This window comes from Hemitrygon akajei, chromosome 8 (assembly GCF_048418815.1).
Source record: "Hemitrygon akajei chromosome 8, sHemAka1.3, whole genome shotgun sequence".
Lineage (NCBI taxonomy): Eukaryota > Metazoa > Chordata > Chondrichthyes > Myliobatiformes > Dasyatidae > Hemitrygon > Hemitrygon akajei.
Genome location: NC_133131.1, coordinates 73107181 through 73133764, shown reverse-complemented (window position 1 = coordinate 73133764; position 26584 = coordinate 73107181). Strand labels below are relative to the sequence as shown.

At 46.2% G+C, this 26584-nt stretch overlaps 1 protein-coding gene across 1 annotated transcript; it reads right to left on the bottom strand.

Annotated features, from left to right (window-relative positions):
* Positions 1–858: 858 nt before the first annotated feature.
* On the bottom strand, positions 859–23907 carry LOC140731987 (insulin-like growth factor 1). Its single transcript, XM_073054044.1, has 4 exons — positions 23694–23907; positions 17063–17204; positions 7145–7284; positions 859–3401 (listed from the first exon to the last, which is right to left on the bottom strand). The coding sequence occupies exons 1-4, from the start codon at positions 23736–23738 to the stop codon at positions 3234–3236; spliced, it is 495 nt and encodes a 164-aa protein (XP_072910145.1). The 5' UTR covers positions 23739–23907; the 3' UTR covers positions 859–3233.
* Positions 23908–26584: the final 2677 nt, after the last annotated feature.

The window sequence follows — 26584 nt, the reverse complement described above, 5'->3', positions numbered from 1 at the left end:
GGAATATGTACATAATTTAATAATAAATATACTTCGAACTTTGAGTGACGAAGAGGACAAATTCCAAGGTGTAGATTCATGGGACAGAAATGTGGGCCGGAGACTCAGCGGAATGTAGGCTGAGGTTTGAGTGAAAGTGAACGGGTGTGGGTGTGAGGATTGATGAAGGAGTCATCCAGTTCAGAATCGCCCAGAGTATAGGCTGTACCAGAGGCATTGGCCAATGAGACGGTTGGAATTCCTCTCGATAAAAAAGGAACATTACAACCAATGTTTACACAAGGGATTCTGCAGATGCTGGAGGCCCAGAGAAATGCACACAAAAAGCTGGAGGAACTCAGGCAGCATCATTGGAGGGGAATAAACAATTTATGTTTCAGGCTGAGGCCCTTCATCAGGACTGGAAGTTCAAAAGAAGTGAGGGTGGGGGGAAGAAGCTGGCAGGTGAGACCAGGTGAGGGGTGGTGGGAGGGGGAGGGAGAAGAAAGCTGAGAGGTGATAGGTGGGAGGTGTAAAGGGCTGAAGAAGAAGGAATCTGATTGGAGAAGAGAGTGAAGCATGGGAGAAAGGGAGGGAGGTGATGGGCAGGTGTGGAGAAGAGAACGGGTGAGAGGAGAAGCTGGATGGGGAATGGAAAAAAAAAGAAAGGGAGAGGGACAGAAATTATCAGAACTTGGAGAAATTAGTGTTCATGCCTTCAGGCTGGAGACTGCCCAGATGGAATATGAGATGTTGCTCCTCCACCCCAAGAGTGGCCACATCGTGGCAGTCGAGGTGTTAAACAGCTTGTGTGTGTTACCCAATCTAATTAAATTAACTAGTCTACTTAATTAGCAGTGACTGCGCTAAAGTTCCACATTTATCTTCATATATTTATTTTATTACTTAGGGATACAGCAAGTTAACAGGCCCTTCTGGCCCAATTACACCCAATTAACCTCCAGACCAATCTGCCTTTGGGATGCGGGAGGAAACCAGAGCAGCCGGAGGAAATCTGCATGGTCACCAGGAAACTGTAGAAAGTCATTACAAGCAGTGGCAGACCTGAAGCCGGTCAGTAGCACTGCAATGGCATTACGCTAACTGCTAAGCACTTCCCAGGAAGTGGAAATCTCTCTTTATTCCTTTGCACACTGACAATACAAAGACTAGAGAAAGTTTCAGCTTATAAAGCACATCATCCACTGTGAATACTGAAAATTAGTGGATTGACATTGCAATGTTCTGGTATATAATAGCAATGGGTTACTGTAGAGTCACACTGTAATGTGTTGTAATGCTGGCAAAGACCTGTAATGATGTCACATGGTACTAGACAAATTGCGATGGGATACAGTGGATTCCATGAATTGGGCATCCGTTAATCAGGGCAGCCAGTTATCTGGGATATAGCTTTTAAAGGACAAAAGCTAATTGAGAAAATAGCCAGGATTTCCTTTGTTTATTTGGGACACTGTGCTGCTTAATTGGAGCAGGACACAATTGCCGAACGGTTTCTACCTAGCATCGTGTGGCCATTAGATACTGCACCGTGCTTAGAGTAAAGAGTTCTTAAGTAGCATCAGTTACGCATGTTTGTGTTCAAAAAGCAGTCATCGTTGTCGCTGACAGTCAGTGAGAAATAATCAGAAAGGCAATTCAGAACTGCTCTGCCCACTGCGCTTTCAAGCATTCAGGCTTGGAGATGCCAGAAACAGCCGGGAGTGAAAATGAAACAATTTCACTGCTTCAAGTTAGGAACTACACAGAATTTAAAGGAATCATCAATCATCTTGAATGTTACAATTGGGCCCAAAATGTACTGGTCCTGATGTGTCCCAATGAACCAGAATCCACTGAACCACTGTACATACAAATCAAGTCAACAGGCATTAAGTACAGCTCTAGGTAGTTTGACATCGGAGACAATAGGCACCTACAATTGTCACTGAAGTTGACCAGTGCCAATGGTGAGAACACTCCTCTGTAGGTGATTGATCATTGTGAAGCCAGCCAATGCCATATCCGATTTTGCTTAAGACTTCAGGGAGGGAAAGGTCCTTTGCAGGTAGGTTGACTGTGCCAAGTTCACAGGAGGATTTTATGTGACCTTCCTCACCCTTCCCCCACCGCAGCCCCTGCCCCGTCCGGCTTCCATGCTGCTTTAGGCTTTTTCTGCAACCCAATTGTAGGACATTTGATGAGAGGTTACTAGGGAGAGAAAATATTGGAAATGCTCAGCAGGTTGGACAGCATCTCTGGAGAAATGATAATAGATAATAGATCTATAATAATAGGTAATAGATTATCTATTGTAATAATATTATAGATAATAGATTATATCTATTATAATAGATATAATAGATAATTATCTCATAATTAATAGATAATAGATTGCCAAAGCCTCTCTCTCTCCACTGATTCTGCCTGACCCATCCTGAGCACGATCTATTTATAATTCTGACACCCAGTGTATACTGTATTTGGGGTGCCACGGTAACATAGCGGTTAGTGTGGTGCTATAACAGCTCAGGGTGCGAAGTTCGGAGTTCAATCCCGGTGACCTTTATAGGAGTCCTCTCTGTGGGATGTGTGGGATTTCTCCAGGTGCTTCTGCTCCCTCCCACTGTCCAAAGGTGTACCGGGTAGGTCAATCGGTCATCGTAAATTGTCCTGTGATTAGGTTCAGGGTTAATTCGGGGTCGTTGGGGGTTGCTGGGCGGAGTGGCTCGTAGGGCTGGAAGGGTCTATTCCGCGCTGCATCACTAATAAATAAACTTGAAAGTAACAGTGATGATGATAAATTGGAACTCGAACTTGCGGGTGAACTTGAGCCCTGAAACGCAGGCTTCGTGTGCTTTGCCTGAGGAAACTTAGTGAGTGAGTGTGATTTTCAGTTATTTTCTGTCCAGATATCCTCACTTTCCTCTAATAAAGAGCCCACACGGAAAGTTGATATTGGCTACAGGGCATATTGAGAATCAGTTGTTTGAAATTCTGTTGCAGGAATTCTGAATTTCTTCCTCTTGGCCAGATGATGAGAGTGAGCAGAGGCACAAGAGTGAGGAGAGAGAGAGCAAAACAGTTCAGAACAGCATGATGAGCAAAACTTTTTGCTGAACAAAATCCACTGGTTCACTCCAGCTCACTTCTCCATTCTGATTTTGATCGTTAGCATCGAATTCACAGTAATGTCGAAGAGGAAAGACCTGTGGGAATTAGTGCGTCCTGCCTTCCCTCCTTCCGCCGTGCTATCATAACCTTGTTCGCCGAGGTCCTGCGGCCTTCCTTGGCATCTTGCTCAGCAGATCCATCAACGACGTCTGACTGCGGGGGGAGCTCGGATCCTGAGCTGCATGCTTGCTTCTTAAAACCCACTGGGAAAACTTGTTCTCTTTGTATGGCTTATGCAAACTTTCCTCCTGAAAAGAGATGAACTAAGTATGAATTCAAGTTCAGATTTATCGTCATTCAACCAAACACATATATACCACCAACCAAAACAACGTTCCTCCAGATCAAGGTGCACCACACAGTACATATAACTCACATATATAACACATAAAATATTATTACCACAAATAAATTAATAAATAATAAGGTGCATTTACAATACAAATGAACAAATAAATAGTAAAATACTACTGGTGCTTCAAACGTGATGAGACCTGGGTGGTGGGAGGGAGTTCAGTTGTCTCACGGCCTGGGGGAAGAAGCTGTTTCCCATCCTAACAGTCCTTGTCCTATTGTTACAGTATCTCCTGCCTGACTAGAGGGGGAGGGGGTCTCAAAGAATTTGTTGTACGAATGGGAGGGATCTTTGACAATGCGTACGCAGCGTTCCTGATAAATATCTCAGATGGATGGAAGAGAGACAGACCTCACAATCCTTTGTGGGGACCTGTAGTCAGATGCCTTGCAATTCCCATACCAGACAGTCAGAACGCCCTCAATAGCGCTCCTCGCCCAGAGCTCACCACACCAGCAGAATTCCCAAGCACAGGATTATTGGCACTTGTCATAGAGTCACATGTGACAGAAACAGGCCCCACACCACCAAGGTTCAGGAATAGATGAACCATCAGGATCTTGAACCAGAAGGGGATAACTTCACTCACCCCAACACTGAATTTGCTTTGAACTCAGCCCACCACATCCAGAGTTAAATCCATCAGTAAGGACACCCACCACCTGTGATTGTCTCTGTACAACGTGAGCGGGTAACTGCACTAACTGGAAACAATAGTACCCACGTGTATAGGATCTCAGCCCATGATCGTCAATAAACACTGACAGCGACTGTCAATAGCTGTGCGCAGTATCCTAAAGTTCAAAGTAAATTTATTATCAAAGTACATATTTATCACCATATACAACCCCGAGATTCACTTTCTTGTGGGCATTCATAGTAAATCAAGAAACACAATAGAATCAGTGAAAGACCACATGCATAGGACGGACAACAATCAATGTGCAAAAAAAATCAACAACCGTGCAAATACAAAAAGAAAGAAAAAAAATAATAATAAATAAGCAATAAATATGGAGAACATGAGATGAAGATTCCTTGAAAGTGAGTCAAGGGGAACAGCTCAGTGATGGGGAGAGGAAAGCTGAGTAAAATTATCTCCTCTGGTTCAAGAGTCTGATGGTTGAGGATAATAACTGTTCCTGAACCTGGTGGTGTGAGGCCTGAGGCTCTTGTACCATCCCTGATGGCAGCAGTGAGGGGACAGTGAATCTCCCCCTCACCCATTGGCAATCATCCCCAGGAACTGCCTTGCCCAAGTAATTTACTTTACACCCCTTCAGTTGTGTTTGAGTGGAAACCCAGTATGATTTCATGAAGAGGCATAAGAATGTGTGCATTCCTGTACTCCTGTGCCTCTCTGTTCCTGTATTCCTGTGCCTCTCTGTTCCTGTACTCCTGTGTCTCTCTGTTCCTGTATTCCTGTACTCCTGTGTCTCTCTGTTCCTGTACTCCTGTGCCTCTCTGTTCCTGTACTCCTGTGTCTCTCTGTTCCTGTATTCCTGTACTCCTGTGTCTCTCTGTTCCTGTACTCCTGTGCCTCTCTGTTCCTGTACTCCTGTGTCTCTCTGTTCCTGTACTCCTGTGCCTCTCTGTTCCTGTACTCCTGTGTCTCTCTGTTCCTGTACTCCTGTGCCTCTCTGTTCCTGTACTCCTGTGTCTCTCTGTTCCTGTACTCCTGTGCCTCTGTGTTCCTGTATTCCGGTGCCTCTGTGTTCCTGTACTCCTGTGCCTCTGTGTTCCTGTATTCCTGTGCCTCTGTGATCCTGTATTCCGGTGCCTCTGTGTTCCTGTACTCCTGTGCCTCTCTGTTCCTGTATTCCGGTGCCTCTGTGTTCCTGTATTCCTGTACTCCTGTGCCTCTCTGTTCCTGTACTCCTGTGCCTCTCTGTTCCTGTACTCCTGTGCCTCTGTGTTCCTGTATTCCGGTGCCTCTGTGTTCCTGTACTCCTGTGCCTCTGTGTTCCTGTATTCCTGTGCCTCTGTGTTCCTGTATTCCTGTGCCTCTCTGTTCCTGTATTCCGGTGCCTCTGTGTTCCTGTACTCCTGTGTCTCTCTGTTCCTGTATTCCTGTGCCTCTCTGTTCCTGTACTCCTGTGCCTCTCTGTTCCTGTATTCCTGTGCCTCTGTGTTCCTGTATTCCTGTGCCTCTCTGTTCCTGTATTCCGGTGCCTCTGTGTTCCTGTACTCCTGTGTCTCTCTGTTCCTGTATTCCTGTGCCTCTCTGTTCCTGTACTCCTGTGTCTCTCTGTTCCTGTACTCCTGTGCCTCTCTGTTCCTGTATTCCTGTGCCTCTGTGTTCCTGTATTCCGGTGCCTCTGTGTTCCTGTATTCCTGTACTCCTGTGTCTCTCTGTTCCTGTACTCCTGTGCCTCTCTGTTCCTGTATTCCGGTGCCTCTGTGTTCCTGTATTCCTGTGCCTCTGTGTTCCTGTATTCCTGTACTCCTGTGTCTCTCTGTTCCTGTACTCCTGTGCCTCTCTGTTCCTGTACTCCTGTGCCTCTCTGTTCCTGTACTCCTGTGTCTCTCTGTTCCTGTATTCCTGTACTCCTGTGTCTCTCTGTTCCTGTACTCCTGTGCCTCTCTGTTCCTGTACTCCTGTGCCTCTGTGTTCCTGTATTCCGGTGCCTCTGTGTTCCTGTACTCCTGTGCCTCTGTAACCTGTACTCCTGTGCCTCTCTGTTCCTGTATTCCGGTGCCTCTGTGTTCCTGTATTCCTGTGCCTCTGTGTTCCTGTATTCCTGTACTCCTGTGTCTCTCTGTTCCTGTATTCCGGTGCCTCTGTGTTCCTGTACTCCTGTGCCTCTGTAACCTGTACTCCTGTGCCTCTCTGTTCCTGTACTCCTGTGCCTCTCTGTTCCTGTATTCCGGTGCCTCTGTGTTCCTGTATTCCTGTATTCCTGTATTCCGGTGCCTCTGTGATCCTGTACTCCTGTGCCTCTGTAACCTGTACTCCTGTGCCTCTGTGTTCCTGTACTCCTGTACCTCTGTGTTCCTGTATTCCTGTACTCCTGTGTCTCTCTGTTCCTGTATTCCTGTACTCCTGTGTCTCTCTGTTCCTGTACTCCTGTGCCTCTCTGTTCCTGTACTCCTGTGCCTCTGTGTTCCTGTATTCCGGTGCCTCTGTGATCCTGTACTCCTGTGCCTCTGTAACCTGTACTCCTGTGCCTCTGTGTTCCTGTACTCCTGTACCTCTGTGTTCCTGTATTCCGGTGCCTCTGTGTTCCTGTACTCCTGTACCTCTGTGTTCCTGTATTCCTGTGGCTCTCTGTTCCTGTACTCTTTTGAGTCTGTGTTTTTGTGATCCTTATGAGGATAGATTGAGGGAACTAGGACTTTTCTGTCTGGAGTGAAGGAGGATGAGAGGTGACTTGATAGAGGTGCATGAGATGATAAGAGGCATGATCAAGTGGACAGCCAGAGACTTTTCCACAGGGTAATAATGGCTAATATTCACTGGAATACTTTACTGCATTACTGTGTGACATGATATTGCGTTGGGCTATCAACCCAGTGTTACATCCGATAGTCCGGATAATCTGCCTGGTGTTCTGAGGATACTGGATTATCGGAGTTTTACTTCTCAGTCAGCTTGCCCGAGAGACGCCAACCCACTGTGAAAGATGGTCTCCTTACCTGTTGTTGGGTGGGAGTAAACAGGGACATGGAGTTCGATGTCTCAGGAGTCGCACAGTATGATTCCAGCAGCTGCAAGTCGCAGCTCTTGAAACAGCATCTCTCCACGATCCCTGTACTTGGCTTTACGGAATTCTTATCTGGGGGGCAGAGGTCACAGTTATTTTCTGGCTCTGTACTCCTCGCTGGCCGTTTCTCAATCGATCTGAATACTTTTCACCAAACCGAGGTCCCTGGCCAGCTAACCCCAGTGAATTCGGAAAAAAAGATTCATTTGTTAGTCATGTGTACATTGAAATATGCAGTGAAATGCAGCTTTGATGTTAAGAACCAGCACAGCCGAGGGATGTGGTGGGTTCAACCTGCGAGTGTCACAACACATTCTGGCGCCAACATTGCATACCTACTATGATCAGCAGAAAAACACAGCACACAGCATGCAGCCAAACAACTGCAGCAGAACAAGTCCCAGTCCTCCGTCACACACACACAAACACAGACATTCCTCTAACTCCTGAGCAGGCCTCTGGGCCTCCAGTCTCCAGTCTCCAGGCTTCAGGCTTTAGACATCAGCCATCGGCCTTTGAATTCCAGATTTCCAGTGAATCTTCGGTTCAGACCCCTCCCCGCCCGCTCTATCCAATGACAGGACCCTGAACTGCAGACAAACTCCAGGCTCGAAATCTGCGTACTCTAATTGACCAGGCCTCATGCCTCATGGTTGGCCTTCAAGTGCGGAGCGGAACCCTGGTCTGTCCTATGGGTAGCACGGTAGTATAGTGGTTAGCATAACGCTTTTACAGTGTCAGTGACCCGGGTTCAATTCCCGCCTCTGTCTGTAAGGAGTTTATATGTTCTCCCTGTGACGACATGGGTTTCCTCCAGGTGCTCTGATTTCCTCCCACATTAAAAGCAGGTTAGTAGGTTAATTGGTCACGTGGGTGCAAATGGTTAGTGCAATCTCATTGAACCAGAACGGCCTGTAGCGGTGCTATATCTCAAAATTAAATTGAACCTTAATCTGGTTTCTAACAACTACACATCCCTGTCCCTAAATCCCAATTTGACCTCTATCCCTGAGCCAACGTTATGTGTGGAAGCGTACTCCCCATCGGTGAATCCCAGTTCTTCCCAGTCAGTGCTCGATCTGAGACATCATGATCACAACCGGACGCTGGAAATCCCAAATACAAACAGACTACTGTTGGAAGGAGCCAGTCATAAACACAGGAAATTCTGCAGCTGCTGGAAATGCAGAGCGACACACACACACAAAATGCTGGAGGAACTCAGCAGGTCAGGCAGCACCTTTGGAGAGGGGTGAACAGTCGCCGTTTTTGGGCCGAGACTCTTTCTTTCCATTCCCTCCCTGTTCAGGTGCCTGTCTAAATGACCCTGAAACATTGGTATTGTATCCGTTTCCACCATCTCCCCTGGCAAAACCTGCCAGGCACATGCAGCAGATTCTGGTCAATTGGGCCACCAGTTAACTGGAGCAGCTGCCTATTTGGGACAACCCTTAAAGAACAAAAACTAATCAAGTAAACAGCCAGCATTCCCTTCATATATTTGGGACATTATGCTGCTAAGTTAGGGCTGAACAAATTCTAACAGTTGCGTGCCCTTGTGTGGCCATTAGACACTACACCATGTTCGAGTGAACAGATCTTAAATAGCATCTGTTGCATGTGTTGGTGTTTAAAAAGCAGTGATTTTTGTCATGGATAATTGGCAAGAAATAAGCAGTGAGACAATTCGGAATTGTTCTGCTCACTGAGGTTTCAACCATTCCGGCTTGGAGATGCCAGAAACAGCTGGGAGTGAAAATGACTACTTCAACAAGTTAGAAACAATGAAGAATTTGAAGGGATCTCGAACATTACAATGAAAAGAAGATTCAGAAGATGCATTTGTCGAGAGCATAGCATGAAGACAGTCCACTATCGGCACTGGGTGGCCACACTGATTGTGTTCATTGAGTACATTAGATGAATTCCTCCGTCTTTAACTATTAGGAACTAATACACAGTTTTATAGTACTGTAGTAGTATTGGTAGTGTTTTCATTTGTTTTGTATTTCATTTAAATACATAATTTGCTACTCATTTTGTCTTTTTTTATAGTTTTTTAACTATTTCCATGAAACATCGGCTAATTGGTGCAGCAACTTAATTGGGCCAAAAGTACAGTTCCCAATGTGTCCCAATCTACTGTACTACTTCCTTAAACTATTCTGCTTCTCACCTATAAGCTATGTATTTAATGTTTCCACCACTGGAAAAGATCTACATAACTTATTCATACCTCTACAATTTTATAGACTTTTAGGTAAAGATTAGCTTTATTGGTCACGTGTGCATTGAACTGTTGAAACACACAGTGAATTGCACTGGTGTGCCAAGTTTCCAGCACATAACATAAACTGCCATTAAGGTCCCACAATAACGTAGCAGCTAGTGCGACACTACCACAGCTTGGGGGCATTCCGGAGTTCAGATTTCAGCACCCTCTGTGAGGAATTCTTAAGATATTCCCATGAGCGCTCGGGTTTCCTCCAGGTGCTCTGGTTTCCTACAATAAACCGAACTTGAACTTGAACGACAGGGAAAAGAGATTTTGTTGATTTGGCATCAGTTATGTTTTGCTATATATTCGTGGTGTTGGGCAGTATGGAAATAGACCTTTGGACCAACGGAGTCTACGTTGAATACAAAATAGCCATTTACATGGAGGCTCCAATAATTCTGTTATTTATTCCCCACATGTTTTCACCAGCAGATTCTGCCATTCATCGACACCTGACTTACGATTCACCTGATGCTTTTCCACAGAGTTTGAGTGGAGAAGAGAACTAGAGGTCATGGGTTGAGGGTGAAAGGTGAAATGTTTAAGGGAACTTGAGGGAGAATTTCTTCAGTCAGATGGTGGAGAGAGTGAGCAAGTATCATGGGCGTTTGATTGCAATTTTTAAGAAAAATTTGGACAAGGACATTGATGGGAGGGCTAGGGAGGGTTATGCTCTAGGTGTGGGTCAATGGGATACAGCAGAATAAGTTCAGCATGGACTAGATGAGCCAAAGGGTCTGCTTCTGTGCAAGAGTTGTCTATGACTCTACCGACCCACACAATATTGGGCTACGGGAGGGGACCAGAGCGTCTTAACGAAACTCAGGCAGACTGCGCACGGGCAGCACCAGAGGTCAGGAATGAATCTGGCTCTCTGACTCTGTGGTCCGCCAGCTGCACCACTGTGGCATCCATTGCAACAGTCCTCGCCAATCACATGTTGGCGATTGCATTCGAAGTTACCCCCACCTCTGAGCAACTTCCTTTATCCCAGGCTTTGAGATGTTGCAGTCTCTTCAGGTAGCTAGAGCCCCTTAGTAAACCTTCAGCTCCATAAAATGCTGGTTAGACCACACTTGGAACAGCGTTCAGATCAGGTCTCCTCAGTAAAGGAAGGATGTGGAGGCTTTAGAGAGGGTGTAGAGGAGATTTACCAGGAGCATCTTACAAGGATAGGTTGAGGGTGCTAGGGCTTTTCTCTCTGGAGCAAAAGAGGATGAGAGGTGACTCGATAGAGGCGTACGAGATGATAAGAGTCATACATAAAGTGGACAGCCAGAGACTTTCCCCCAGGGCATAAATGGCTAATTTCAAGGTGATTGAAGGAAATTATGGGGAGGATGTCAGAAGTAAATTTTTTACAGAGTGATGGGTGCTTGAAACATACTGCCAGGGGTGTTGTTAGAAGCAGATACTTTAGCGATGTTTAAGAGTTTTAGGTTGGCGCATGGATGACAGAAAAATGGAGGGCAACCGGAAAGGTTAGATTGATCTTAGAGTTGGTTAAAATGTTGCCACAACATTGTGGGCCAAAGGGCCTGCACTGTGCTATATACTATGATCCATGTACAAAGTTCAATGGTATGAGCCTGGTTTTGCACAGCCCGACAGTATGCAGTGATCATACTACCATCAGTGTCCATTCTCAAGACTGGCTTAGTGTCACCACAATCTAGTCCATTGAGGAGTCTATCATGGTCAAATATTTCCAAGCGTGGACATCAAAAGGCCAAGTGGCTGTACCATTCCTCCTAGGAAGCAGAATTAAAGGAAGGCATGCCAATTTGAGTCAGGGAAACAGGGAATGAAACTGTGCACCTTCCTGAGCTAATCACTCGCAGTTCCATCTTCATCTGCGTGATGACGCGAGTTTACCCTGTTGCTCTGGATACCACCCCAGCCTGCCCTCCCCCAACCAGTCCAAACACGTGTAGATTAACTAGCCACTGTAATTGCGACCATTAAATTCTGGGACAAAATGTGGCCATTCAGCCCATCAAGTCTGCTCTGCCATTCCATCACAGCTGAACCTTTTCAACCCCATTCTCCCATGTAATTCTTAACCCCTTTACCAATCAAGAACCTGTCAATCAAATATACCCAGTGACTTGGCCTCCTCAACTATCTGTGACAACGAATTCCACAGAATCACCCTCCTCTGGCAGAAGAAACTCCTCCTCATCTCTGTTCTAACAGGACATCTTTGTGTTCTGAGGCTGTGCCCTCTGGTCCTAGACTTCCCCACTGTAGGAAACATTCTGCCATGTCTACACTATCTAGGCTTTTCAATATTTGGCAGGTTTCAATGAGATCCCCCCTCATTTTTCTAAACTCAACCCCTGAGCCATCAAACACACCTCATGTGTTAACTCTTTCATTCCTGGGATCAGTCTGGTGAACCTCCACTGAACCCATTCCAATGTCAGCAAGTCCTTTCTTAGATAAGGGGCCTAAAACTGCTCACAATTTTCCAAATATGGTATGACCATTGCCTTAGCAATACCTTAATTTTGAATCCATGCCCCTGGAACACGAACTGTCTCTAATGAAATCATCCTCTCCACCTACAAACCAGTTTTAATATCCGGTGGTCTTCAATGCTATTCTTACCCTCATCCTTCTGAATTCCTCTGAGTGCAGGCCCAGAGACATCAAGTGCTCCTCAGAAATGTTAACCCTTTCACTTCTGGGTTAATTCTTGTGAAGCTTTTCTAGACCCCCTCCAAAGCCAGCACATAAGCAAGATGGTTGGTTTCTTGATGAATGGGAGGTGCAAAGAGGACCTATATTCTCACCTGCACACTAGGGACTTGGGAGTCCTAGTTTAGGATTCCTTTAAGGTTATCTTGCAGATTGATTCAGTAGTAAGGAAGGCAAATGAAATGTTGGCATTCACTTTGAGACGACAACAATGCAAAGGCAATGATGTAATGCTCGGCTTCATACAGGGTTGGTCAGTCTGCGTTTGGAATATTGTGAGTAATCTTGGGCCCCTTATCTGAGGAAAGCGTGTTCTGATGCTGTCATTGGAAAGGATCCAGAGGAAGTTCTAAAGAATAATCCCAGGAATGAAAGGGTTAATGTATGAGGAGCATTGATGGCTCTGAGCCTGTACTCACTGGAGCTTAGAAAGATGAGGGGGATCTCAATGAAACCTACTGGGTTTTGAAAGGCCTGGATAGAGTGGGCACGGAGAGGAGGTTTCCATAGAATCTACAAGTATAAACTCAGAATAAAAGGACATGTCTTTAAAACTTAAGACTGGCAGTCTGGTGGTTAGGATCACCGATGCAGACCAGGTTCAATTCCTGGTCAGGGAGGAGTGCTTGGCCAGACCATGTTTGGAGTAGTGTGAGCAGTTTTGGACCCCTCATCGAAGGAAGGGTGTGCTAGCATCAGAGAGGAGGTTCATGGGAATTATCCCACGAGTGAAAGGGTTAACATATCAAGAGTGTTTGATGACTGTGAGCCTCTTATTTATTGGGGTTTAGAAGAATGAGGGAGGATTCTCATTGAAAAATATTGAACATTGAAAGGACTAGATAGAGTGGATGTGGAGAGGGTGTTTCCAATAGTGGGGGAGTCTTGGACCAGAGGGCACAGCCTCAGAATTGAGGGGCGTCCATTTAGAACAGAGATGAGGAAGGATTTCTTTAGCCAGAGGGTGGTGAACCTGTGGAATTCATTGCCATGGACAGCTATGGAGGCCAAGCCATTGGGTGCATTTAAGGCAGAGATTGTTAGGTTCTTGGGAGAAGAACTTAAAAAAGGATTGAATGGTGGAGTGTACCCTAATGAGCCAAATGGTCTAATTCTGCTCCTATATCTTATGGCCTTATGGCTTGTCTTGTTGGGCCAAAGAGTTCAAGCAACTGCTCACTTAATCAGTGCATACACTGGGTTCAATTAGACACAAGAAGGAGTCTTATTTTGTTTAATCTTGGCTCCGTACCCAACATCTGGGATGAATATTTGGTCCATATAGCTCCACATATGGGCCCTATTGTGTAGAGCAGGCCAAAGTCCTGAAGATTTGAAAGCACATTGTAGCTTCGGCATGCCCCTGACTTCAGAGAAATAAAAGGCAAATGAACTTAACATCTGATTTTTTTTCTCTCTGACATTATCTGGCAACATTTCATCTTGAAGTTTAAACATTCCAACCACTCACAGAGGATAACAGCTCACTCTTCTGACAACCCAATCATCTTCACTCACCCACAGACCATATCCTATACTTAGGAATGTTTTGGAATGAGATCAGATCCAAGCTCTGAACAATTTGGAGAGGCAGAGCACATACCTCAGATGTGACTGGTGGATGGCACAGGACTACTGCAGGGTATGTCGTAGTATCTGGCCAGTCTGTTGTCTTTTGCTCATTGATTATCTGTCTGACATGGTGAGCACTTTTTCACTGATTCTATTGTGTGTACTTACTGTGAAGGCCTACAAGGAACTGGATCTCCAGGTTGCACATAGTGTCATCTACCGCACATACTTTGATAATACATTTATGTTGAACTTTGAACCTGGAATATTACAGTACAGAACAGGCCCTTTGGTCCACGGTGATCTTCATCTGCGCCAAGTCCATATTTAAATTTGCTGATGACACCACTGTCGTTGACCGAATCAAAGGTGGTAACAAATCAGCATATAGGAGAGAGATTGAAAATCCGGCTGAGGACTGCCATAAAATCAACCTCTCACTCAATGTCGGCAAGACCAAAAAGCTGATTATTGACGTCAGATGAAGGAACCCAGACAGGTCCAAGAGCCAGTCCTCATCGGGAATCCACCTATTTAACTCTAATCTAGTCACAGGACAATTTGCAATGACAGCTTAACCAATGAATTGATTCATCCTCGGACTGTGGAAGGAAATTGGAACAGACAAAGGAAACACACACACACGTGGGAAGGGATGTAGAAACTGGCTAACAGACAACATTGGAATTGACCTCTGAACTCTGAGCATCATGTTAATTGCTATGCTACTGTGGTGTGGTTCATCCTGCGTTTAACTGTGTCGAGACCTTTTGCTTTAAGCAAACCAGATTTCATCGCTCAATCACCAAGGAAGCTTCTCCTGAACTGTTCAATGAATTCCCCGTGCTTGTAACCTGCAGTGAGAGCTCCTTCACAATTAGAAACACCTATTACCAACATCCTCTACAAAACTCTCTCATCTGTGTGTGTGGGGTGACACTTAAGGGCTGGGCCTAGCGTATCCTTGGGTGGTGTGGGTTGCTAACATATCTGATGCATTTCGCTATCTGGTTCAATGTACACCTGATAAATAAATCTGAATCTGATTTTGAAAGATCAGGGTGGGAAAGGTCTTTAATTATGCTCGCTGCTTGCCTGCGGCAGGCTTAAATATAAACAGAGTCGATGAACAGAAGGCTGGTTTGCGCTGTGGACTAAACTATGACCACAACTATAAATACGGAATAAAATGTGCATAATTACATAAATACCAGAATGTACTTACATTGTAAACAGCATTATAAAATGTGTTTTAAACTGTTCACAGTACAATGACGTCACAGGGATAATAGATACAGGGGATGGGTGGGTAATTGGAATGGTTGATCAGTCACAGGGGTAATAGATATAGGGGGTGGGTAACTGGAATGGTTGATCAGTCACGGGGGTAATAGATACAGTCGGTGGGTAACTGGAATGGTTGATCAGTCACAGGGATAATAGATACAGGGAGTAGGTGGATAACTGGAGTGGTTGATCATATTAACTGCCTGGGGGAGTTGAGAGAGAAACTTTTAAAATGGTGTGAAGTTTTTGTTTTACTAGCCCTGTAGTACTTTCCAGAATGGAAATCATCATAGCAGGGAGCCATCGAATAGTGGAATAAAAACTGTCTTTCAGCCTGGTTTTGTATTTTCTGCCCAATGGGAGAGGGAAGAAGGGAGTGTGGGGTCTTTGATTATGCTGAACACAAGAAAATCTGCAGGTACTGGAAATGAAGAGCAACACCACGCAAAACGCTGGGGGAACTCAGCAGGTCAGGCAGCATCTATGGAAATGAATAAACAGCAGATGTTTTGGGCCAAGACCCTTCTTCAGGATTGGATAGGAAGAGGGAAGATGCTAGAATTAAATGGGGGGGTAACAGGCTAACTGAAAGGTGACGGGTGAAGCCAGTTGGGAGGGAAAGGTCACGGGCTGGAGAAGAAAGAATCTGACTGGAGAGGAGAGTGGACAATAGGAAAAAGGGAAGGAGGAGGGGGCCCACAGGGGATGTAATAGGCAGGTGAGAAGCTGTGAACGGTCAGAGTGGGGAATAGAATGGAGGAAGGATTTTTTTTCACCAGAAGGAGAAATTGATATTCATATTATCAGGTGGGAGGCCACCCAGACAGGAGTTCAAATGTTGCTCCTCCACTCTGAGGGTGGCTCATCTTGGCACAAGAGGAGGCCATGGATCAGCACATCAGAACGGGAATGGGAACAGGAATTAAAATGTCTGGCCATCAGGAAGATGGTGCAGATGGAGCGGGGGTGCTCAGCAAAGTGATCCGCCAATTTACGACTGGTCTTACTAATGTGGAGGAGGCTGCACCGGGAGCACCAGACACAATAGACGAGCCCAGCAGGTATGCAGGTGACGTGTTGTCTCACCTGGAAGATCTGTTTGGGGCTCTGAATGGAGGTGAGGGAGGAGGTGTATGGGCTGGTGTAGTAATCATTTCTTAATTAGTTTTGTGGATAAACGTGTAAAAAGGTAGCAGTACCCTACAATGCATAGCAATAAGGGAAAATCAGAAATAAAATACGAGTAGTGCAAAAAGAGATCAAGTTAGTGAGGTAGAGTTCATGAATTCATAGACCATTCAGAAATCTGATGGCGGAGGGGAAGGAGCTGTTGTTAAAATGTTGAGAGTGTGTCTTTAGGCTCCTGCACCTCCTCAGTAATGAGAACAAGGCAGGCTCAACAAGCTGCAACTTAGCAGCCGGATGGTTAATCCTTAAAATGGAAAGGTATTCACTCGAGCATCTTGTTGGAAATGTTCACAATAACTTACATTAATGCAAAAGTATGGTTGAAATCGAAAGCAAAGCCACCAGCCTGATAGCATGAAAGTCTATGTTTTTCCTTTCAGCAATTCTTTTCCCACCCACTTCCCTCTTCTTCTATTCCTCACTCTGGCCTCTTAACTCTTCTTTCCTGCCTATCACCTACTCATGGTGTCTCTTCTCCTTCCCCATTCCCTACAGTCCACTCTCCTCCTCGATCAGATTCCTTCCCCTCCACCCTTTACCTTCCCCACCCACCCAGCTTCACCCATCACCTTCTAACTTGTCAAACTTCCCATTCCCCCAAACTTTTTATTCTGACATTTTCTTTTCCAGTCCTGATGAAAATTCTCTGCCCAAGACATCGACTGTTTATTGATTATCATAGGTGCTGGATTCCTCCAGCATCTTGTGTGCGTTGCTTTGGATTTCCAGCATCTGCAGAACCTTGTGTGTTTATAGCCCCCCGACCCATCAAGTCTGCCCTGGAAAACAAACACCGGAATCAAAAGGGTTTCAGCCAGAACTCACCGAAATAAAAGCCTCGGTCGCCACAGACAAACTGCAGCGTGTCCACGAGCTCGGAACCACAGAGATTCTCAGCCACCACTGGCCACTGGGGCAGGATAATGAGGCAACACAGGAGCATCCAGAAGCGATTCAGTGTATGGACCTGCCCGGGGAAGAAATGAAGAACAGCTTCAGACCAGCCGCTGGCTGCACTCACCTACCTCAGGTAGAATCAGCTTTCATATCACTGGCAAGTGCTGCGAAATTGGATGTTTCCTGGCAGCAGAACAACGCAATACATAAGCATTAAAAAAACTATAGATTACAATAAAATGTGTGTACCTATATCTATCTATATTATCAAAGTATATATATGTCACTACATACAAGATTCCTTTTCTTGCGGGCATACTCAGCAAACCCAAGAAACACAATAAGCTCAATGGAAAATGGCACCCAGCAGGACGAACAAGCAGTGTGCAAAATGACAACAAACCGTGCAGATGCAGAAGAAGATGACGACGATGATAATAAATGAGAAATATATATCAAGAACATGAGATGAAGAGTCCTTGACAGTAATAAATTAAACAAGTAGTGCAAAAAGTGAGAAAGATTTTGAGGTGGTGTACACGGGTTCGTTGTCCGTTCACAAATCTGATGGCAGAGGGGAGGAAGCTGCTCCTGAAATGTCGAGTGCGTGTCTTCAGCTTCCTGTACATCCTCCCTGATGGTAGCAATGAGAAGAGGGCATATCCTGGGTGATGGATGCTTTTTGAATATGCCCTGGATGCTGGGGAGGCCAGTGCCCTTAATGGAGCCTACAGAGTTCACAATCCTGTACAGTAGCATCTTCCCCCCGCCCCCCATACCAGACGGTGATACAACCGGTTAGGATGCTCTCCATGGTACACCTGTAGAAAGTGGCAGGAGCTAAAGGTGGCAGCAGAGGTTTTAGGGGACCTGTGCGACTTCTTCCAGTTTGTCCATGAAACAGTTTAATTTCTTCTCTTTTAATGTTTTTTTATCTCACTTTTCAAGCTGGCTGGGGTCCAGTCGGAGTCCGTGATCTGCAGCTGCACTCAAACCGTGGTTCTTCACGGCGGTGGGTTCTCGCTCTTGGAACTTGCCTAGCAGCCTGGCTTCGATATTTCCAGGAGCGGCCTGGAAGACCATGAGCCTTCAGGGTGCAGCCCCATGAATTCCTCGCCAGTGTCGCTGACTAAAGTGTCGCGAGAGATTGAGACATCAAGACAGCAGTGTACAATGCTGTCAAAATGAGCCACTCTGTAACATGTAAGCAGTGAGCTGTTGGCCTCCCCTCTGGCTGTGGCAGGAGCAATACCTCTCACTCCCTCACCAGTGAGAGAGAGTGCTGGGATGGACAATAGTGTTTGATCATGGTCTCAGGGGCTCTGCTGCTGTTTGCATGTGGGTGGTTGTTGTTTTTGCAGCTGCTTGTGGGTGGGAAGAGGAAGGGGGACATTGGGCTTCTAACGTTTTCTGCCATTCAGCCTTTGGGTTTGTGTTCTGTTCTGTGGATGTCTGTGAAAACTAAGAATTTCAGGTTGCATTCTATATACACTCTCTGATATTAAACTGAACCACTGAACCATTTGCCAGTGTCTTTGGCGCCAGACCAATTCTCCTCGAACACCTATCGAAATATATCCGCACCATTTCCTAGGCTTCTGCTCGGTGGTATAACACGCACTCATCGGTGGGCAGTGGTGGCAAATAGACACATGAGGAAATTCAGCATTGACCCTCACCCACTTTCACAGATTCACCTCAGAAAGCAATCTGTCTGGAAGCTTAGAATGGCGACTGCTTTGCCCAAGGGCTGCAAGGAATCGCAGCAAGTCGTGGGCCCAGCTCAGTTCATCACGGGACCGTGCCTCCCCTTCCTGGACTCTGTCCACACTCTAGCTGCCTCGAAAGAGCAGCCAACATAATCAAACCCCCCAATTTAAGAGACTCTCAGATAGGCACATGGATGACAGAAAAATGGAGGGCTACGTGGAAGAGAGAGGTTAGCTTGTGGGAAAGGCACAATATTGTGGGCCGAAGGGCCTGTGCTGTTCAAATTCTATATTCTCATTCTGTTAGTTTCTTCCTTTGCACAGTCTCACTGTGCTCATGTTTGGAACTGATTCGTGTGGAATGCACAGATATAGATTTCTTTTAACCTGCGGTATATTCCCGCCAACTGAACTAAAGCCGGGATTGGCTTCACTCTTTTCCCTGTTTGTGATCCCTCCTCACCACCCAATCACTTTAGTTAGGGACAAATAATTCGCTAAACCCTCAAAAACACATGATGTAAACTTAAGGGCGGTATTAGACTCAATAATGGTTACCTTCAACCCTGCTGTGGACGGTACCAAGGCCAGGAGTTAAAGGAGGAGGGTTGGGCAACTCCATCCCCTAAAAGCCCAGAGCTACTGAAAAGCCAACAGAAGCTTCCTGGGTGAGGAAGGATATACCAAGAAGATAAGTGACAGCTGGAAAGACTGGTCCAGGATAGGGGAATCTGTTGAGCTACTGTCAGCACCGTGCCTCCGTAGGGGTGATGGGACTCGAGTAAGTAAGGTTTACCTCTACTGGTAAATGAGACCCAGGTGTAGCTGTGGTTTGTTCAACAGGGTGAGATATTGTACATACGCTCACAGACTCAAGCACAGAACAGGTAGTCCCACAGTGAGGTATCAAGCACTGAGATATTATTACAAGAGTGCGGCACATTGGCATAGTGGTAAGTGTAACGCCATTTTGTTTTTGGAAATACAGCATGTAACAGTGTGATTTACGCTGCCGCAGGCTGAGACACGGGCAGACGGTGGCACAGGGAGGGTTGTAGAGGGACTTGCCACAACCAGGCACGGTGCCCGAAACTCTACTCAGACAGCCGGCCGCAGCACTGCGGACGGGATACCGCACCCATGGAGGAGCAAACTGAAAGATCGCGTGGCGTGGCGACCAGAATAACAGGTGAGTTACTAAAAACTGGTGCTCAAAGCTGATCCACCTGAGTGTGAACGTGGCAGAGCTTTCACATTCTCGGTGAGGAGATTACCAGTGAAACTGCATCTTGACAACAGAATGGTGGCTAAGTAACGTACCGAATCCTGATGACAGAGTAACACGATTGTCCGCAGTCTAACAGTAAATCCAGTTTTCTATTACAACAATGGGTATAAGCTATAACATAACTAATGAAACTCCTGAACCTTGGACTGCACTCCATGCGTTCTGCTCCTTTGTCTGCGTCTCCCTCTTACTGCACTAACACAATCTAGAGTAGGCCCTCCATTAATCGGGGCTTGCCATGGATGTTACATCCTAGCTGTCCACACGAGCCAGTACACAGGCCAGAGCAGTATGATATGGAGAGCAAGTTGCTCCCCCTCTCCACGCGGCTGATGAATCCAAAGGAACGGCAAAAACGGACGCATTTTGGCGCCAGAGAGGTTGCAGGAGCTGCCCGCCAGCATTGAACTCTACGTCGGACTGCCTTAGGGACTCCAGCTCTGGATTTTTCCTCGGGGTTTACTCCCGAAGCCTTCCCCATGAGTGGGTATAGCCACGAGGCAGCGGAGCTTTGAGTCAGAGTTTCCCTTCTCCTACATGAGCTGATCTGCCGAAAACAACTGGTTTGAAGGCACCAATAACTCGCTTTTGCCCCTTCTCCTGACAGTAGAAATGGCTTAGTAGCTAAACCACATGTGAAGGGCAGGAGCTGGACTGGGTTGTCAAAGGCCATTTGAGACACACACCATTAGGAGAATTTAGTAAGTAGTGGGAGCTTATTCCCGTTACCCCCACCCCAGCTATGACAACCTTAATGAACCAGCCATACTGAGCACAATCCACATCCCTATTTACTAGTCACTGGCTCTCGCTGTTCTCTCCCCTATAACACACAGCTAATAACACTGGGGCAGTTTGCCCATGGTTGTGGGGAGGAACGTTGTATGAAGTCAGAGTTCAGATACCACGGGGGCAATCACAGACTGGGGCAGTATCTGCAGATACTCACAGGATACCGACAGACCCGAGTATCTGTAGCCACAAGGTAGCAGGGATTTGAGCTCAGAGTCTTCCTTCTCCTAGAGGAGCTGGCAACCATGGCTGAGAGCCCCATCTGCCCAAATATATGATTTTTCGAGTTGTATTCTATACTACCTGTGGTAGTTGTATTATACACACCTATTGAATGTGTTAGTGAACATACAGAATCAGAGTCACTGACATATGCCATGAAATATGGTGTTTTCCTGCAGCAGAACAGTGCTGTACATAGAAATATTACTCTGTTACAATAGGAAAGACACGTAAAAGTCAGAAAGGCAGTGCAAAAAGATTAGTGAGGTAGTGTTAAACACAAGAGATTCTGCAGGCACTGGGAACCCAGAGCAAGGCACACAAACTGCTGGAGGAACTCAGCAGGTCAGGCAGCATCCATGGAAATGAATCAACAGTCGACATTTTGGGCCCAGACCCTTCATCAGAACTGGAAAGAAATGGGGAAGGCACCAAGATAAAAAGGTGGAGGTGGAGGGGAAGGAGGACAGCGAGAAGGTGATAGGTGAAGCCAAAAGGGTGGGAGAGGTAAAGGTGTAGATTAAGCTGTTATAACACCCAGGAGAGATACCGTGCATGCAGGCATTGTATACACCGGCACAGAATATTGAGAGAATGGACTTCCATTAGTACAGGGAACTTCTATTGAAATGCACATTAGTGAAAAGTCCTTATATACACTTAGACTGTGCACAGATACTGACTCTTTCAGATAAAAATTTAAAGTATTTCCTTCTAAGATATGATTTTAACTTTGTCCGCATCTCAGAGCTTTCTTGGCATCAGCCGTTAATAAATCTTGCCGTACGTTGCCTGAAGCTGAGAGCCTGCCCCGTCAGCCCAGCTGTGAATGTTTCGCTTGCCAGCAGAGTCAGCAACTGAACTCCGAACTAACGAGCACCACTGCTCGTTTCAGCTGCAGTGTATGGAGAGAGTCCTCTGCCTTCCCTTCACGAGCACCCGTCATCTCTGCCTATAAATACCCTCCAGCGGCCTTCCTTTCATTCTGAAGCTCAATGCTCAGAAGTTTTTAAAGACAATGGTCAATACCGTCTGTATTCCTCTTTCTACTAGCACCCACACTTTCTGTCTGCCTCTCTATCATTGCTGTCATTTCTCACTGTTTTATTTTATTGAGATACAGTGTGAAACAGGCCCTTCCGGCCCTGCCATCCACCGACTTAACCCTAGCCTAATCACGGGACAACTCACCCTGACCAATTAACCTACTAACGGGGAGCACCCTGAGAAAACGCACGCATTCCACAGCGAGGATGTACGGACACCGGGACTGAACCCTGGATTCCGATGCCCCATCGCGCTAACTGCTTCGGTACCCTGGCGCCCTTACTTATCGCTCATTCTGTTCTGCCCAAATTCTGTAATTTTTCATCCTCTTGCTCCTGTTTCCACCACCCAATGTTGTTTCTATTTTACCCTTTTTGCTCTTTCACCTCTGTGCTCCCTCTCTGAATCCCCCTTCTCTCTCTCTCTCAGAAACTTGTAAACTCAGCCAGCTCCTTCATGGGCACCAGCCTACCCAGCATCCAGGACATCTTCAAAAGGCAATGCCTCAAAAGGGTGGCATCCATCATTAAGGACCTCCATTAGCCAGGACATGCCCTCTTCTCATTGCTACCATCAGGGGGGAGGTACAGGAGCCAGAGGACGCACACTCAAATTATTCAGGCACCGTTTCTTCACATCTGACATCAGATTTCTGAATGCACAATTAACCCATGTAAGCTACCTTGGTGTTTATTCCCTCTCTTTTGCACTACTTCTTTAATTTATTTTCTATTTGATGTAAACTTTAATTTCTTGTTTAATATCTTGGTTTAGTTCCAGAGCTTCTGGCTCAGTTTCTTCCTCTTCTTGTTTTTGTTATTATGCATTGCACGGTACTGTGGCACAAAACAACACATATGCCTGTGATATTAAACCTGATTCTGATTCTCTCTCTCCTTCTCTTGAGTCACTCCAGCCCACCCTGCTCTAATCCACTTCTAGTTTTTTTTTATATATTGCTTTCTCTCTGACTGCCCATGCCTCACCAGAGCAGAACGAATGCCCTGGTCAAAATGACTGAACTCCACATCAGATTGAAAGATGAGCTTTATTTGTCACACGTACGTCAAAACATCGTGTGAAATGCGTCACTTGCATCCAGTCAAACCAGAGGGGATTGCGCTGGCGGGGGGGGGGGGGAGGGGGAGCCTGCCAGTACTGCCACGCTTCCAGCGCCAACATAGCATGCCCGCAACTCACAAAGCCCATCCCATGTGTCTTTAAAATGTCCGAGGAAACGCACGCGCCACGGGGAGGGCATGCGAACTCCTGGCAGACAATGGCGGGATTCGAACCCTGATCGGTCGTGGTTGGAGCCACAAAGTGATTGCGCTATCCTGACATCCCAGCTTTTGCCATGCTAATGGAAAAACCAGCACAAAATCTCCCCAGCAATAAATAAAAGAACTCCACTTAAATTATGAGAAGTTATAAAAATGACCTGCGCTTGACTTCAGAAGTCAAACACAAATTGACACGAATGTCAGACAAAGAGGTTCACCTGTAGTGCACAACTGCAGCAGATGGAGCTGTGTGTAGAGTTCATGATGGGGTCTGTAGTGCGACTCTCCTCTGCGATCCTTCAGTGCCGGGTAATACTGCGGTGAGAGTCATTCTCCTTTGCTTTATATCACAGGGGGAAGTCCTACCCTCAGTTGCACCCGCCTACTTTCAAACTTTAATTTAAGCAAGGCCATACAGTGGTTTTACTTGCATTCCTCTCCTAGCACATCTCACCCTGCCTTCTCCTGCAATCTTGTTATCAATGCAGATTATTAAAAATTGTTTTGCTTTCTGGCATAAGTCTTCATTCCAGCACACACGTCTTGGATTTATTTTGTGATAACCCTTGCCTGTCTAAGTCATTATTCCACACTGTGGGTGTGGAATGCATGCTGTTCTAATAATTCAGGAGACCAGAACTGCTTTCTGTGGCAGTGCAGGGGGTTATGAGGGGGCCACGATTCAGGAGAATAAACACAAGAGATTCTGCAGATGCTGGAAATCCAGAGCGACACACACAAAATGCTGGAGGAATCTAACGAGTCAGGCAGCATCTATGGAAATGAATAAGCAGTTGATGTTTTGGGCTGAGACACCTCATCAGGACAGGAGAGGAAGGGGGGAGGGGAAGATACCTGAATAAAAGGGTGGAGGGAGGGGAAGGAGCATAGCTAGAAGGTGATAGGTGAAGCCAGGTGGCTGGAAAAGGTAAAGGGCTGGAAAGGAAGGAATCGAGTAAGAGAGGGGAGTGAACCATGGGAGAAAGGGAAGGAGGAGGGGCACCAGGGGGAGGTGATGAGCAGTTGAGGAGAAGAGGTAAGGGGCCAGAGAGAGGAAATGAAGAAGATAGAAGGGGAAGGGGAAAAATTACTGGAAGTTGGAGAAATTAATCTTCACGCTATCAGGACAGAGGCTACCTAATTGTAATATGAGATGTTGCTCCTCCACGCTATGAATGGTAAAAGAGCTGGCCATGGACCAAAATGTGGGTGATGCACCATCAATAACTCTTGGAGACTTGAGGCGAGATATAGGCTTTTATCGGCTGGAAGAAAGAACAAGCAGCAATTGACCACCACACTGCATCCTGGAGACTGAGGCCGGGGCAGTGTCCTCAATCGCCTTTATACCGGGGTCCGTGGGAGGAGCCACGGTCAGTGGGAGGAGCCACAGGAGCAGTCAGCGGGGGGGGGGACGTGTCCAGACAGGTATATGTAGTTCACCACAGTGAGAATGGGAACGGGAACTGGAGTTAAAAAGGTTGGCCAGCAATTGGCAGATGGAGCAGAGGTGCTCGACAAAGCGGTCCCCCGATTTACGCCAGGTCTAAGCAACGTAGAGGAGGCTGCACTGGGAGCACCAGGTACAGGAGACAACTCCCACAGATTCACCCTTCCAAAGTGTTCAGAGACATGCTGTATATCTGTAAAATTCCACGAAAATAAGAAGCAGGTTATTCCACAGCTGCTTATTTCAGATTCTCACTACCCTGTTGAAAAGGTCCATCTCAGATCCCCTCTGAATCCCCTCTTCCTTTCACCCTAAATCTAGGTCTGTTCGCTTCTTAGATGTGTTGTCTCGCTATTGAGAATAGATTGGATTGTCTACAAGAATCATTTTTCCCATATAAGAATTTCAGCTGCGGAATAACCCGTCTCAGCATCTTATTTCTCTTTCAGTTGTACAGATATTCAGAATGTCACCCAACACTTTGGAAAGGTTCTAAGATTTAGATTCAGATCTACATCTTGGTAGCATGGTGATTAGTGTGGTGCTATTACAGCTTGGGGTGTCAGAGTTCGGAGTTCAGTTCCAGCATTCCATGCCTTCCCGTAGAATGTGTGGGTTTTCTCCGGGTGCTCCGGTTTCCTCCCACAGTCCAAAGAGGTACCGGGTAATTTAATTGGTCATTGTAAATTGTCCCGGGATTAGGTCAGGGATGTCGAGGGTTGCTGGGGTGATGCGTTCAAAGGGCCGGATGGATCAGTATTTGACCTTTCCAGAATAAGGGTCCCTCATGGGAGGTTAATCCAGGAGATGAAGGTGCATGGGGTCCACCGTGAATTGGCTGCTTGGATTCAGAACTGGGTGGTGCATAGAAAGCAGAGGGTAGTGGTTAAAGGGACTTATTCGAGCTGGAGGTCTGTAATTCGTGGTGTTCCACAGGGATCTGTGCTGGGACCTCTGCTGTTTGTGATGTATAGAAATGACCTGGATGAAAATGTAGATGGGTGGGTTAGTCAGTTTATGGATGATACGAAGACTGGAGGAGTTGTGGATAATGCAGAAGATTGGTAAAGAAAACAACATTGTCATTTGTCATTCGTATTGTCATTTAAAGTAAAATTGGATAGGTATATGGACAGGAAAGGAAGGAAGGGTTATGGACTGAGTGTGGGTCAGTGGGACTAGGTGAGAGTAAGCATTCGGCATGGACTGCCGAGATGGCCTGTTTCCGTGCTGTAATTGTTATATGGTTTATAACACTATATAGGTCAGTTGTAGATACGGCAGATAAATGGCAGATGCAGTTTCACCCAGATAAATGTGAGGTGTTGCACCTCAGCAGGTCAAATGCAGGGAGACAGTACATTGTTAACAGGGTTGCTGAGCAGAAAGATCTTGAGGTCCAAGTTCACAGCTCCATGAAAGTGGCTACACAGGCTGATCGGGTGGATTAAGAAGGCTTATGGAATGCTTGCTTTTATTAGTCGAGGAACTAAGTTCAAATGTCAAGAGGATACGTTGCAACTTGATAAAACTCCGGTTCGGCCACCTCTGGAGTATTGTGTTCAGTTCTGGTTTCCCCTCTATAGGGAGGATATTGAAGCTACGAAGAGGGTGCAGAAGAGGTTTACCAGGATGCTGCCTGGTTTAGCGGGCATGTGA